The sequence below is a fragment of the Rhynchophorus ferrugineus genome, unplaced genomic scaffold (genome assembly GCF_030347505.1).
Source record: "Rhynchophorus ferrugineus isolate W39M unplaced genomic scaffold, kcgeb_rfMv2 rfM6, whole genome shotgun sequence".
NCBI classification, from domain to species: domain Eukaryota; kingdom Metazoa; phylum Arthropoda; class Insecta; order Coleoptera; family Curculionidae; genus Rhynchophorus; species Rhynchophorus ferrugineus.
The window spans coordinates 38,467,756-38,483,383 of NW_027472585.1; the positions used below are offsets into that span (position 1 = coordinate 38,467,756).

The following is a 15,628-nucleotide window of genomic DNA, read 5'->3' on the forward strand; positions in this document are numbered from 1 at the left end:
TTCCCATCGCATAAAGACGTCAGGAAAGAGTCGACTCATTAACTATTAAGCTGCCTGAAATTTCGTTAAGAGTTTGAGCTGAATTTTCATCCAATAAACCATGTTCCATTTGGAACTGTTTTTGTTCCCGAAGTTATTCTTTGCCATTAACAACACAATCTCCACATTTTAATCGACGAAATCAAAATCGATATTTAGGATATGACGGAGTAGCATCATCAAAAGTTGTTTGATGACTTTCGGCAACATGTTCTTGTCAAATAAAGCAACAATAGTAATCAATTTATTAGGTTAAGTTCTTTAACAGTTGTTTCCATTTGTAGTCTGCATGTTTACCAATAAATATCGCAAATCAAAATACAAGCAACACCTAGTAGGTTTTAATTAATTTGTAGTAATATTAATAGCAATAGTATATATTTTTAATGGCCTTCATTGGTGCTCCAATACATACGCGACCTGTATTACTTAATTAATCTAAAAATAAATAATTAGTTGTTGAAGGAACTGTAGTTTAAGAATCATTCCTATTAGTAACGAAACTAGATCACTATCTGTACGAACATGATTACGACTAGTCAGTCTTGTCCCAATAACCTTAAAACAATATCTACATACAAAAAAAAATGACATGAACACGTAATAGATCGCGTGGGCCGCCAATCCATCATCTAACGAACTGAAAACAAAAGGACACGATACGTCTGTAGAAAAAGAGGGCTGGGTATCGGACGAATCCCGGGAGAAGGTTAAACTAATTCGTGCTTACTAATTGCTTCGCGATGAATCACATTGCGAACAAACGTGCTACCGTACCGTGAGCTATATTTTCTTTTTTAGGCAATCAGAGGAAACAGAGGAGGGAGAGGACCACGTTTACAAGGGCCCAGCTGGACGTGTTGGAGGCCCTATTCACCAAAACAAGATACCCCGATATATTTATGCGGGAAGAAGTAGCCTTGAAGATTAGTTTACCTGAATCTCGCGTCCAGGTAAGTAATGTCATAGAAAAAGTAGGTCTAAGAAAAGTTAGTTAGTTAAAAGAAGTTAATTACATATTACATTACATATTAAAGTTATTTAAATTGCTGAATTTTGGCACGTCATCTTGAGGTTATAACTACTACTAGGTTAGGTTTGGAAAGGTTAGCGTCACCTATCTGTCAGTCCTGATACTTATTTTATTAATTATTTACTGAGCAATATAGTTTATATCATCAACGATCACTTAGGGAACAAGCACAGTTAAGGAGTTATTTATTTCTTTTATTACCAACAAAACAAGTAATCAGTTGGTAATAGTTAAAACAAAATTGTAAATAGATTTAGGTAGTTATTAAGCTAAATTATGTGTATATAGTAGAATATAAAATACGTGTAGCAGATAGGCTAAATAAGGATTTTGATTATTTTTATTCAGTTATTAGAACGACTGTTATAACATTATATATTATTTTAAAATGTTTTTTTTTGTGTTAAAAATCTAAGTTTGATTATTTTTTAACTTTTAGTGAGTTCCTTATTTATTTTTTGGAGTCGGTTCCATTTTTTTTTGTTAAAAATATTAAGTTAAATACTGAAAGTTATTTTAATATGGAAGAATGAGAGCGCTACTGTCGAACCATATGATAAAAATCAAAATTAGTGCAAGTCGAGAAGTCATAGAAATGATCCAGAAAAGATGAAACTGTATATCACATTCTTTTCTGGGTAGAATTATTCAAAGAATCATTCAAATATTATTGAATATATTAGATATAGTAGCTTTTTGGTAACAGTATGTTTGAATTTTGCAAAACATTGTAAGCGCATGAAAAAACGACATATATTACATACTGTTACTTTCCATATACTTTTAACAAATTCAGAATTGTAATGAAGAACTCTAAGAATTGTCGGGAGATTGGATAGTTCAAATTCAAATTTCAAGGTTCACCTTTTTCCCATGGATAATAATCATTTATTAATAGTTTAATGTTATTTCTTAACATCAAAGTAAAATGACCATTGCAAAACAGCTCTACTGTTCCACACCGAAATACGGCTCAAATTACAAAGACACGTACGTTTCACATATTTTTATCTAAATTAATAAGATATTTGGGTATAATGTTATTCCTGAGATGATATGACGGAAAATCGGAGGTCGTTTAATGCAAAAGCCATTCAGTTTGCTTTTAAGATATGTTAAAACCAATAATAAATGCATACGAAATAAACAAACATTTACAATGGGAAATATAAAATACAGCTTGGTCTAAATTGTGATTTGTGTTGAAGGTTGCCTACAATACTGTTGTCATGAAAACCCGAGACGCATACACGCGCGTATTTATAGCACAAATAGTGTTTATTAGCCAGACAGGCAATGACAACTGGACAATACCAGACGGTAGTGACAAAAATATCAAATTCAACGTAACTGAAAATCAATGGAAGTCGTGCGACAACTCGACAAAGGGAATCCGTATAAACAGTGAAAACGAGAACGCTATTGTCGACTCGTAGGTATAGGTTTTCTTTCGCGCTTTGTATACAAACGAATATTCAGCTTAACCGAGGGCGTTCGAATGGTGTTGCCGACGAACAAATTTCTTTTTCCTTCACGAAAAACTCCGAATAAATACCATCCCTTTCAACGGCATTAAAGTAAACAAACATATATTATGTGAATCAATGAGAGGTACACCGTTCGTATGCATACTACATGTTTATATAGGACACGATGTTGTGATGTGAATGATGACAGTTTCTGGTCATTATATAAAATTGAAATGTTCACATTTTGTAGCAAAAATTTGCCATATTTGTTACATATTTTGATTATCGATATATATTTCAATTATCTCTATATCTATAGTCTATCCAAAGTTATTTTGCAAATATTTATATGTACATATTTTGTACGTATCAACTCTGAGTTTTAGTTCAGTTTGGCTTTGACATACACCAAAATTTATAATCCAAATAAGACGATTAAACAAAAATACTATTCTCAAGTATAATTTATTTTAACATTATAGTAAATCTAATGCATATAATATGCAAGGCCTTAAAACTTCAATTAAGTACAGAATTATAATAGTTTGTAGGTTAGGATTATGTTTGATTATATATACATTGAACTCTTTTCAATATCACATATGAGTTAGAGTTCTAGGGGCATTTGCGGTTATAGTCCCTGAAGGTCTAATCAACCAATTAACAAATGTATATCCAAGTAATATATTGTACTTTCATTAGAGAGCATATTTATCTCTTAGGCTTAGTTCTGTCGTAGTGTCCTTTGATACAGTGTTTACTTGTAAAGACATTTTGATGTCACTGTATTTCTCCTTCGTTTGTTTTTGCACGTCATCTTGAGGTTATAACTACTACTAGATTAGGTTTGGAAAGGTTAGCGTCACCTATCTGTCAGTCCTGATACTTATTTTATTCATTATTTACTGAACAACATAGTTTATATTTACAAAGATCACTTAGAGAACAAGCACAGTACCCAAAAATCAATGTTCCTTTAAGGAGTTATTTATTTCTTTTATTATATATTATTTGAAAACTGCTAGACATAGCGACCATGGTGACTCTATCAAGTGATGATCAAGAAGAGTCTAGTTAATATTGTTTTTTATAACTGTTCCCCTGTCCAAACATCCCAAAATGCGAATAAATTAATTTTTTAAGTTGTCTACTACATTCTTTTCAAACCCGAAATGATAGAAATATAGGTTAACAAAAGACAGCCTCTGCTATAAAAAACATAATAAAGTTTTTGGACAAATTATATACGAAGCCAACAATTGAGATAAAACAGAATTCTACAAGTATTTAAATTTTTTATTTTAAATATAAAGAAAGTCTTGCATTGAGTCAATTACAATTGACCAAGTACAAATACATTGAGAAATATGGTGAGTAAGAGAGATGTTCTGTAATGAGGTTCTCATATTTTGTACGTATCAACTCTGAGGTTTAGTTCAGTTTGGCTTTGACATACACCAAAATTGTAATCCAAATAAGATGATTAAACAAAATTACTGTTCTCAAATATCATTTATTTTAATATTATAGTAAATCTAATGCATATAATATGCAAGGCCTTAAAACTTCAATTAAGTACAGAGTTATAATAGTTTGTAGGTTAGGATTATGTTTTGATTATATTTACATTGTACTCTTTTCAATATCACCTATGAGTTAGAGTTCTAGGGGCATTTGCAGTTATAGCTCCTGGAGGTCTAATCCACCAATTAACAATTGTATATCCAAGTAATATATTTTACTTTCATTAGAGAGCATCTTTACCTCTTACGCTTAGTTCTGTCGTAGTGTCCTTTGATACAGTGTTTACTTGTAAAGACATTTTGATATCACTGTATTTCTCCTTCGTTTGTTTTTGCACGTCATCTTGAGGTTATTTCCAGACGGTTCGTACAATGTTATAATATCGACAGGTATTTGTAGACTATCCTACGATGGTGTTTTGTTCGCGTTCCTCCCTGCCTCCCTCACCTCTCCGGAACCGGGCATTAGTAACGTTGAGACACAAAGGGAACGAAGCGGTCCGCTTTACTCCGCGAAGAAAAAAATTCCGGACATATCGAACGTGTGGCGACAATAAAAACCTTAAAAACCGAACAACAATGTGCACAATAATAAATCAGCGCGGAAGAAAAGGCGCCGTTTACGAAACTATTAATTTTACAGTCGTCGGTCGTTAGCTTATTAGCCTCCCAGTGTTATGCCGAGACACGTTTCGCCCACAGCCCATTGTGGGCCGCCGAGAGAGAGAGAGTCCCCCGGCACCCTTACTTTTTTCCATCGCCGACATCGGGCCCGTCTGCCCGCGCAACGAGACTGCATACTAATGGCCCTCGCTTTGCTCGCCGTATCTTTTATCGAATCTACTAAATTTCGCGGGTATTTTTGCTTTTATTACGTTCGGTTGTCATCTCTCTCGTCGTTTCCCGTAAAATATCAGACGAACAGTTATTAAATTTCAAAAATATACATATAGTCTATTCAAAGGTTTTTTGTACATAACATACGTTATCAAGATGTTTAATGTATTGCCTGTTGCAATTTGTAAACTCGCGAGCGAGCATTCATTTGAGATCTGAGGAAAGGAAATAGTCGCTGGGAGCCAGATCTGGATAATACGGTGGATGAGGAAGCAATTCGAAGCCCAATTCATGGATTTTTGTCATCGTTTTCACTGACTTGTGACACGGTGCATTGTCTTGGTGAAGCAGCACTTTCTTTTTCTTCAAATGCGGCCGTTTTTCGGTGATTTCGTCCTTCAAACGGTCCAATAACGTTATGTAATTAATAGTCGCTGTTGATGGTCCTTCCTTTTTCAAGGTATTCAATGAAAATTATTATATATGCATCCCAAAATACAAACGCCATAATCTTGCAGCCAACTGTTGCGATTTCCCACGCTTTGGAGCGGGTCCATCGTGTGCAGTCCACTCGGATGACTGTCGATTGGACTTCGGAGTGAAATGATGGAGCCATGTTGCATCCATTGTCACATATCGACGTAAAAACTCGGGTTTATTACGTTTGATCATCTTCAAACACTGCTCCGAATCATCAACTCGTCGTTGTTTTCGGTCAAAAGAGAACACGCGCGACACCCACTTTGCACCGAGTTTTTTCATACCTCAAATATTCGTGAATGATATGATGTACACGTTCAGTTGTTGATTCAAAATCATTTTGGATGTCCACTGCGTTCAGCGTCTTCGGTGCTCATTTCACCACGTCTAAACTTAGCAATCTTGATGATTGATTTTCCGGAGGCAGTGTCCGAAAACTCGGCATCAAGCCAGGTTTTTGCTTCAACTTTTTCCCTTCAAAAAGCAATATTTTATCAGCACGGGAAATTCATTTTTATCCATTTTTTTCACTATAACAAAAGTTGCTTCACTCAAGATGCTATAATTCACAAACTAATGATCCAACAGCTGTCAAAATTTGTACACACATCTTTTGAGGGTTAGGGCTAACTAAATATGATATGGATTTAATTATAGTAGCGCCATTTATGTGTCAGATCGAGGACTTTTCAATTGACCTATTAGTCCAAGGAAAAAAGATAATAAGCAACTATTTATGTACAGGGGCACATAAAATAATTTGAACACCATGCATTATATAGTCCTTCCAATAAAACAGCCGATACACGTCTTCACCACAAGAGTCTAGTTCTGGAGAATCCCCGTATGCGCATAAGTATCAATAGTTGATATGATAGGTATCCTTGAAGAATATAATATAAATAGAATAAATTATCTTGAATTCACAAATAAACCTAATATTAGATTTTTGAACTCCAATAATACAAAATATGTAATATGAAGAACCTTTTATAAACATCTTTCATGTTATAATAACTTTGAAAAGAAAACAATATGTGAAAGGTATTATTTTGTAAATTATTCGTATATTTAAATAATATGTATATACAACAAATTAACCTAGTTCCCTTTGGATCCCAGTTATTATCATCAAATATTTAAGTAAGTTTATTGGTATAATATTAATCTTCTGTAATATAAATGTATCTTACAAACATATTTAATTTTAAAAAGAAAAAGAGAAAACCAACATGTAAGATAACAAATACAATTTATTTGTAAGTATATAAAAAACATATTTAGCTTAACAACTATTCAAAAATAAAAATATTCAGTGACAAATTCTAAATGGTCCCAGTCAGCCTGTGACTTTATTTAAATACTTTGATTTCTCATCATTTTGGATTGAACCGTTCAAAGATACTCATTTCTACTTTATTTCTAGTAGCAAAAATTGTTCCCTGAGATACAACATTTTTCTTCACATTAACTTTATTTTCAATTGGCCGAATGCTTTCTTTTATATTACATTCTACAGCCTTTAGTGTTGGTTTAAATTACCAAAAACTGTTGAGACTCTCCAGAACTAGACACTACTGTCATCAACACCATCGAGCGTATTGCCAAATTCAGTTTATACAAACGGTTTTTTTTTTAACCTTTTAAACTCGGAGCATTTTTTTTTCTCATTTTATTAATTAACATTACACTAGTTAAAAAGAAACAGAACGTGTAACCAAATCGGTCTATAAAATCGATTTGTGTTGGTACTGGTGGACACGTTTTCATATGTCAATGTTATATATACATTAAACAACTCTAACCTACAAACTATAGTGGCCGATTAATTAAATGCAGTCTAAATCCACCAATAAATGTCCATTAAATATACTATTATGTTAAAATAAATTATATATTAGAACGTTTTTTTTTTATTATATTATTTACATTAGTATTGTCTTATCAAAATAAAATTAAATTTGGTGTGGCAACATATTATAAACTTTGATGACATAGATGACTGTTTTATTGGAAATACTCCATTTATAAACGGGGGACAGACAAAATAATGTGAACACCAATAAATGGTTTAATTTTTAAAATATCACTAATACCTATGTATCATTTTAACACAATCAAGATATCGATCATAATCTAATAAAATCATCAAAAAAATCAAGTCTTAAAATGATTAGTGCAGATCTAATATAACATCATATTAAACCATATATAAACAGCAAAGTAAATATAATTTCAAAATACGCGAACGATCTGGCAAAACAAAATTTCGTTTCCAATTGTTTGCAACACTATTTGTTAAATTTGTTGAATATCAATCAAATATTCCTCTCAAATAAGGCAACATTTTCTTCGTTAGATCTCAACTTCGCCTTATCTCTGATATAGGATGGTAAATGAATAAGTTCAAGTACAATTTACTATAATATTAACATCGTACCTTTGTGAGAAAACAATTTCAAAATTAACAAATTAACTAAACTTTAACATTCGAATATATTATAAATCAAAATTACAATTGTAACAAAAACACGAAGTTGAATAATACAGATTTTCTTTTGTTTGCTAGGTCTGGTTTAAAAACCGCAGAGCAAAGTGTCGTCAGCAACAGAAACAACATAATCAAGTGCAAAGTACTGAGAAATCTGCAGCTGGCATCAAGAAGAAGATCACCCCATCGGCCATGGTCACTAAGCCATCACCTACAACACCTCCCTCTACCAGCAGCAGCAACAATAATACGAGTACTAGGTAATTTAAAATCTCCTTATCGAATAAGTACAAAAAATAAACACGCGCCTTTATTTGCAGCTCGTCTGCTGGCTCTCCATCGGTTCATCCATCGTCACATCTTAGAGACAGTCCTAATTATGTTAAACCGCAAATGCTACCGACTTGCACCACTACTAGTCCTCCAACGGTAAATCCTGAGCACAGGGGAGCGAGGGGACTCAGAGATTAATAATCAAATAATTTCAGATCGCATCGGCTACATCATCTACCTACACCAACCCGGCGAACTCCAGCATATGGTCACCCGCGTCAATAGATAGTTTCTCGATAGACCAGCACCGTTGGTGTCCCACAACGCAAGGTAGCATCATGACTACCACTAATTCATCCTCAAATTGCTATAACAATTACTATTATTCAAACATGGATTATCTCAGTTCATCCGGAATGGGCCATTCACAGTTTTCAGTAAGTATTCTAAATTTATTACATTCAAGAGGTTTGTACTACTACTCATCTTCATTCTTTTGCCTTTTTTCCTTTATCACCTATGAATTTTTCTTGTTCAACGTTACATCTAGATTAATAAATAATATTCTCACTATAGAATAAAAAGCCTACTATGTTTTGAAAACATCACATAACATTTAGTAATTTATAACAAAAATTGGAAAATAAATTAATGATTTTATTTTTCAGGAAAATGGCATTGAAAGCAATTGGGGAAAGAGTCGTGACGAATCTGGCTGGCTATACAACAGCTCATGGGACAGGAAATGAAAGGAAGATAATAATGTAGATATTAAAATGCCCCAAATGCTATAAGTTACCCTGGACCCTAATCAAATTCAAAACCGTAAATTAAACCTAAATGAAAAACAACCTTTATTGTAAATAACTCTCTTATGCAACAAAAAAACATACCATTCCTGATCGCAGAATATTTCTCTCAAATTAATTACATAAAGAATCAAGAATAAAATAGTGAAACGATTAACAGTTCAAGATGTGTCATATCAAATATTGTAGAATTTGTATATAGAGTAATGATATTTGGTGTAAATATATATACTTCATATAAACTGAATCAACACTGAGAACTACAAAAAATAAATGATCTCACTTGGATATATTACTGAAATTATTCTTACTCCAGATATTCAAATGAGATACTGCCAATTATGAGCAAGCAAGAAGCCAATCAACTATATTAAAGTGGTATCAGTTTCTCAGTGTTGACTATACTATGAATATATGAATGACCAATAACAATAATTTGGACGAATTTAAATGTAAAGTTCATAAAAAAAAACGTGAATTTTTTTCTAAAAATTGTGCCAATAAAAGTTCTAAATGTTCATCGAAAATATCTTTGATAATTTTTATAAATATGTGTACATATCTCTTAGTGATTTTGTGTAAAATATCGTTAAGTGATCGTTAGTTTTAAATTTAGGTTTAAGCTGCTCGCATTGCAAAATTATTACCGTTTTGCTTGTACAGGACTGGAAAATTGTAAATTACAGATAGAGGAAAAACGAGAACCTTTTCGTATAGTCATTTAGGCAGATCTTTCCAAAATCTGTAAGGCCTAATCAGTATTTTGTAGTATTCACGAGAAAATTCGACTGGCCTAGTAGACAGCTTTAAAGAATTTTCAGTTTTAGGGAAAAAACACTGGCTTAGTTCTTATTGGATATATTTTAGAAAACTTAGCAGATTGATTAAATGTAAACACCTACTTATATCCACAAACCAATATTATTTAATAGTTATTAGATATTACTTAAATAAGAACATGTTGTTTTCATGAGTAATAAAAAAAGAGTACAAAATAAACAAAATTGTGAGTTCTTTATTAAATGTCCTTATTTGAATTAAGAAAACACATAATGGCCAGACTTTTTTCTTATAATAATATGAATATTTATATTTTTCTTCCTATACAGAAAATTCATTATTGCAAGGTAAAATTAACAATTAGAATCATTTTCGTTTTTGATGAAATAATGGTTATCATTGTGCAATCAAAAATTAATATAGAGTAATTTTAAGCCTAATTTGTTTTGTTCTTTCAAATGCAATCACACTTACCCACAATCCAGTAAAACCACAAAACCCAACATTATTAATAACGACCACACTTTATGATAAAATATTTTATTTAATATTAAAACCTATGATTTCTATAAAATTGTTGGCAATATAAACGCAATAGCGTTTTATCAATATCCACTATCATCACTTAAAATTCACTAGTAAACACATTAAAACTTTGAACATATTCCATAAAATAACAACCCTAAATAAATAGTTTGTTGTTTTATGATTTATCTTCATACATCCATTTCTCGAACCACTTTTTTTACATAAAATGACATCCAAAATGTATTGACCTATTATATTCTCTATGTTAACTATTATAAAGCAAATATTCTATTAAATCTTTCCTAGATTTTTTGTCCAAATTCTGCACATACTCTAATGCTTGTTCCTTATTCCTATTACTATTTACAAACAATTCACTTAATCTGTGGTAGTCCGGCTCGAACCTTTTACATATCAGATCCTTCAGAGGTATATCATAATAAATAATAACCTAAAAATAATGATATGGAGTTCAAAATAGAAAAGGGTGTAATACATTGCCTAACTTCTAGGTATTTGACAGGTATGTCAACCTGTACTATAATTTCATGGAGTTTACACCAACAGAAATGAAATAAGGTGGTTCTATTATATATAGGTTCATAGTGCGCATGGAAGTACCCATAATGTAAATTTGACAACAAAAATATACAATAATTGTTATTTTCAATACATTTTTAAAAATATTTTATGATTACTGGCTTATATTAAGCATCAAAAAATATTGATTACCCTACACATAATAAACTTAACCTATTTCTTTTGGTATAGTATTTCAATAGTCATATGAAGTTCATACTTACAGTGTTCTTAAAAGTGACATAAACTAAGGCAGTAACAGGCATTTCAGAATCCTCAACATTATACCATCCACTATGAAAAGCTTTGACAGGTTCTTCCAAATGAAAACGAACTGAATTTTTTTCATGATCTAATATGTAAGTTTGTCCATCCCATGAGCAAGCCACAATATCATCCGATCCATTATTTGTTATGTCAAGTTTGGTCAGTGCAAATATTTGGTGGTCAACTGCAATTGCCCTAGAGAAGATACCCAATATATTTAAGGAAAACGCATAAATCAAATATAAATTTCACCATAAAATAATCTCGTTTTGAACTAACATAATTGTCCCATCCAGTGTCGCGATAGCATATGGAGTATTTTTTGACATATCAGTATTTGAACCTTGATTGATATTTGAAACTTTTAAGTCACCAATAATTTCTGTTGATATGTTTTGGTTTCTCATTCTTGATATCCCTAAACTTTGATAATCTATAGATCCTGAAAAATTATCTCTACTTGAGCTAAAATATAAATAGTTTAGTTTATTATAACATAGCACTTTGCTGTACATAGGTTACCAGTCAGCTTTATTTGTTATGTTTTCGAATTTCTGTTCTTCATCTGTTTGACACTTAATTCTCATAAAAGTACCACCAGGCTGGGCAACCAAAATGGATGGATTACCATCAATACCTGAATGTAATGTAATTGATCCTATTTGATTTGCACATTCCCATTTGTATAAAGCTACAAATTTTCCTAAAATAATAATCAAAAGATTAGTGGCATAATGATTACACATCTAGTAGGCAATAACTTGAGTATTCTACATCTTGAATGACACAATGTCAAAAAAAAAAAGATTGTTAGCTATCTGTCACAGTTACTGAATATAGCATTACAAAGTCAAGGCAAACCAAAAAACTAGTGAATTACACAATGTCTTTCAATAGGAGATTATAAAGAAACAAGTGAATGTTATAAATGTTTATAAAATCAAGTACCTAATAGTTTTCCCTCCAATGTTTCTGCTTTGTCTGGCTCACTAACCCATCTGTAAGATCTAACAACACGATCTGTTAAACCAACAACCATTTCCACTAGCCCATCATTGTCAATATCACCCAAAATTATATTCTACAAGAGAGAGAGAGGGGCATAAATAAAACACAATATTTAAATATAAATAAAATACATTACTTTTACATTGGAAGGTATTCTTTGTTTATGAACACATATTAAAAAATTCTTGATCTCTTTTTTATTCTTTTTTTCACTGCCTACTGATTCATTAGTACTATTTACTTCAGTATTACTTGAAGATTGATTTTGACCTTCAACCTACAATATTTTCATAATGCAAACATTATTGATTGCACATGTATATATATTTATATTAATTTATTACCTCATCAATACCTACTTTCAAATTACTTAAGCTATCACGAATATTACCAATAATGTCTTTTGTATCTTCTGGAACTTCATAAATATAACACCAACCATCTGCTGTTACTATAACCAAGCTATTTCTATTGATATTTCTTATATCTCCTACAGCTATACAAGCAACAAAACTTAGATTTGATATAGTTTGTAGTCTCTCTTGCTCCTAAAAGTATAAATAATCAGCTATATTTTACATAAATAATGAAACACACACCTTAAATATGGCTACTTCACCCTGATCATTCCCAATTACAAATTCAAATTTACCATCATTATCCACATCACCCAAAGTCAAAGCATTTCGTGCAACATTGCCTGAAAATTCAAATTCTATTTTCTTAACCAAAGATATTGCCCTCATATTTGTTGTTATATCAGAAAGTATGTTTGTGTATCAAATTATTGGAAGATTACACTCTAAAAAAATCAATATATTATCCATTTATTACATATATAAAACTAGCATACAATTAATCTTAAGAATTGTGCTACCAACTACTGATAATAGACGATAAATTTAAAGGTTTTCTTGAATCTGGTAAAAAGTTTTGGATAAATTGCCACCTAGAAGGTGGCCACACTATACAAGATGCTTTGGCAGTAACTAGTCCAAGTGAAACAGGCCCAAAATTATTTGAGTCCATAGAATGCCCTGTATGATCTCCCTCAATCCAGCAATGTCCTTCAGGTACTCTTATTACATGCTCTTTATAACCTAGGGTTAATATTATATCTCCTACAATATATTTATATAACACTTCAGTATTATCTATTAAGTACAAATAATTTAAACTAACCTTGTACACCAACAACCCTTTTTATTATCTTTTGAGTAGGATCCTTTGGAGAAACTAAAGAAACTATATCACCTCGTTTAATTTCATAGGACTTTACTGCCAAACGATTAAGGAAAACATAATCTGTAATGTTTTTATCGGGATTTAAAGCTGGTTGCATCGAAATTCCATCTACCCTAGCCACATAACCTACAGAGTCTATCACAGTTATTCCAATAGGAATACCAAAAAAAATACTTTTAAAGAAAGTGGGAATTTTCATTGATAAACTGAAAATTTAGAAAAATATAACCTAAACTTGGAGATTTGACAGAATGTTATGCAACCTTTAAATGTCAAAACGTATTTCTGAGATTGCGACAAGCAGATATTTACTGACTTAATTTACCACGTTGAAGTATAACCCGAACATCAATAACAATTCAAAAATAAGTTCTGGAAAGCATGATTTTATTTTTTATATACAATTAATAGCAATTTATGCAGTAAATTTTATTTTAAAAATATTTCATTTCGAAACTATTTTTATATTAAAAGTTAATTTTCAAGTGGATTAGGTATTATTATGTAAACACGGCCGTTACCATTGTTATGATCCAAGAAATCTCATACGGAACATAGGTTTTCTTGAAAAACTTTTCAAGCTATCTTCTTATTGTTAAGGTAAATAAGAGCGAAACTCGTTTAAAATGTCTTATAATAGAGGCTACTTGTTGGTCGATATTTAATTCCCAATCGGAAAGTAGGAAAAATGGCCGATGAAAAGGCGAAAAGAGATTTTAGTGATATACTGAAACATTTGAATTCTAAATTTGATATAACGGATTGCAAATGGAAGGAACACAAATTGTTTGAAATAAAGTTCAGGATCCAGATTCGTGTGGATAGTGATGATTATAATTTATACTGTGATGAATGGGTTAATAAGTTTTCACATGTCACAAATACTGTTTGGGTTAATAAAATATCCAATACAGGCCCGAAGGTAAAATTTAGAAAACAGTATCAATGTTGGCCCTATCGAGAAAAAGAGGTTAAAAATGAACTTCTGTTTGATGCCAGAAAATGTAGGGGAACCCTAGATGTTAAAATATTAGGAGAAAGTTCCTATACAAAGAAGAAAAATAAACACATGAGACTTGGTTTAAATGGGCTTGTAAAGGTACTTTTTTACATCAAAATTTGTTTCTTATTAAGTAAGCTGTTTTTTTTTAGATCAATTTTCAACATTTACATCTAGTTGACACCAACAAAGACTGTTCATTTTTTGTGCATTATTGTGAGCCATTACCTGATGTTCCAAGGCCAATACATCAGTCCAATGAAAAACTTCCAGAACTAGTTGCCAAAATGGTTGAAAAAGCTGCTATAACTTCACAAAAGGCAGCAGAAAAAGTTGAAGAAGTATTAAAGAAACAAAGGATCCGTACTGGTCAGAATTTAGGGGAATCTAATGCTGGTAATATATTTCTAAGATCACTGATTACCAAATATATATAAATAAACACATTTTTAGCTGTGCAGATGCATCAAGCTATTAGCTATGATCAGATTCCTCAGGAGATAAATGTAACTCAATCAAAATATGATGGCATCGCACAAGTTATTGTAAATGTTCCACCAGATCCAATTTCCGATAAGGTCTTTTACCTACAGCATGTGACTTTTGACTCAGCTACTCAGTCTATCATTGAGGAAATGATTCCAGTATCAGAGGCAAGTTTTCCTAACATGTCTGGCCAGCATTTGATCCAAATGCAATTGCCACAGTTGCCGAATCCTCAGGCCTGCATCTCTAATCAAATTGTGAATCAGTTTTAGATAACATCATTATTTATTATTTATGGAAGTATTTATTGACAGAAAATCAAAAGCTTTAAATTTATATGCAAATTTTAAGATTATTATAACAGGAACTAAGTTCGTGATATTTTTAAGGTCTTTATTTAATATATGATCTATATTTTTTTAAAATATATTAATGTAAATACCTCAAATAGTTTTATTTTAATGGGAAAGAATTACAATTTTATATTAGTGCAGTGTATATTCTGATATATTTCCAATAATATTTTGTGTTGCATAATCTATGGAAGTATGTGGAGTTGATATATTTGACTTAAGGTTCGGTCTTTAAGGTAAGTTCTCCTTAAAACAGGATTTTGTTCTAAATGTACCGAGATATTTGGTTTCATTAAATTATACTGTGAATCCTAAAAAAAAGCATAATGTCTAGGATTATTTTATATTCTCCAATTAAATCTACTAATGTGTATGTTTAGTTGTATACACACTGATAATATAAATAATTCATATTTCCTTTAATTTTA

General features: G+C 31.4%; 3 protein-coding genes across 4 annotated transcripts in view; 2 read left to right on the top strand and 1 right to left on the bottom strand.

Annotated features, from left to right (window-relative positions):
- The window catches only part of Otd-2 (orthodenticle-2), a 53,640-nt gene extending 44,607 nt beyond the window's left edge, over window positions 1-9,033 (top strand). For both annotated transcript variants that reach the window (XM_076408029.1, XM_076408030.1), the window contains exons 4-8: window positions 841-992; window positions 7,951-8,132; window positions 8,193-8,301; window positions 8,361-8,582; window positions 8,814-9,033. In XM_076408029.1, the coding sequence (XP_076264144.1) occupies window positions 841-992; window positions 7,951-8,132; window positions 8,193-8,301; window positions 8,361-8,582; window positions 8,814-8,894 (746 nt within the window). In that variant the 3' untranslated portion in view covers window positions 8,895-9,033. The remainder of the gene's footprint in view (window positions 1-840; window positions 993-7,950; window positions 8,133-8,192; window positions 8,302-8,360; window positions 8,583-8,813) is intronic.
- Window positions 9,034-10,258: 1,225 nt separating this feature from the next.
- LOC143198671 (KICSTOR complex protein ITFG2) lies at window positions 10,259-13,237 on the bottom strand. Its single transcript, XM_076408022.1, has 9 exons — window positions 12,970-13,237; window positions 12,716-12,918; window positions 12,461-12,664; window positions 12,253-12,393; window positions 12,057-12,189; window positions 11,631-11,811; window positions 11,361-11,573; window positions 11,066-11,303; window positions 10,259-10,713 (listed from the first exon to the last, which is right to left on the bottom strand). The coding sequence occupies exons 2-9, from the start codon at window positions 12,860-12,862 to the stop codon at window positions 10,528-10,530; spliced, it is 1,443 nt and encodes a 480-aa protein (XP_076264137.1). The 5' UTR covers window positions 12,863-12,918; window positions 12,970-13,237; the 3' UTR covers window positions 10,259-10,527.
- Window positions 13,238-13,995: 758 nt separating this feature from the next.
- LOC143198673 (uncharacterized) lies at window positions 13,996-15,288 on the top strand. Its single transcript, XM_076408028.1, has 3 exons — window positions 13,996-14,460; window positions 14,514-14,757; window positions 14,815-15,288. The coding sequence occupies exons 1-3, from the start codon at window positions 14,050-14,052 to the stop codon at window positions 15,117-15,119; spliced, it is 960 nt and encodes a 319-aa protein (XP_076264143.1). The 5' UTR covers window positions 13,996-14,049; the 3' UTR covers window positions 15,120-15,288.
- The last annotated feature ends 340 nt before the right edge of the window (window positions 15,289-15,628 follow it).

Bases quoted from the DNA above. Each gene is read 5' to 3' on its own strand.
- LOC143198671 (XM_076408022.1), bottom strand. From the start codon at position 12,862: ATGAGGGCAATATCTTTGGTTAAGAAAATAGAATTTGAATTTTCAGGC. The intron at 12,190-12,252 runs GTAATGTATTTT...TCTCTCTTGTAG, and splicing joins GAATACCTTCCAATGTAAAA to AATATAATTTTGGGTGATAT. The intron at 11,574-11,630 runs GTAACCTATGTA...TTTATATTTTAG, and splicing joins ATAACAAATAAAGCTGACTG to CTCAAGTAGAGATAATTTTT.
- LOC143198673 (XM_076408028.1), top strand. From the start codon at position 14,050: ATGGCCGATGAAAAGGCGAAAAGAGATTTTAGTGATATACTGAAACAT. The intron at 14,461-14,513 runs GTACTTTTTTAC...GTTTTTTTTTAG, and splicing joins GTTTAAATGGGCTTGTAAAG to ATCAATTTTCAACATTTACA. The intron at 14,758-14,814 runs GTAATATATTTC...ACACATTTTTAG, and splicing joins TTTAGGGGAATCTAATGCTG to CTGTGCAGATGCATCAAGCT.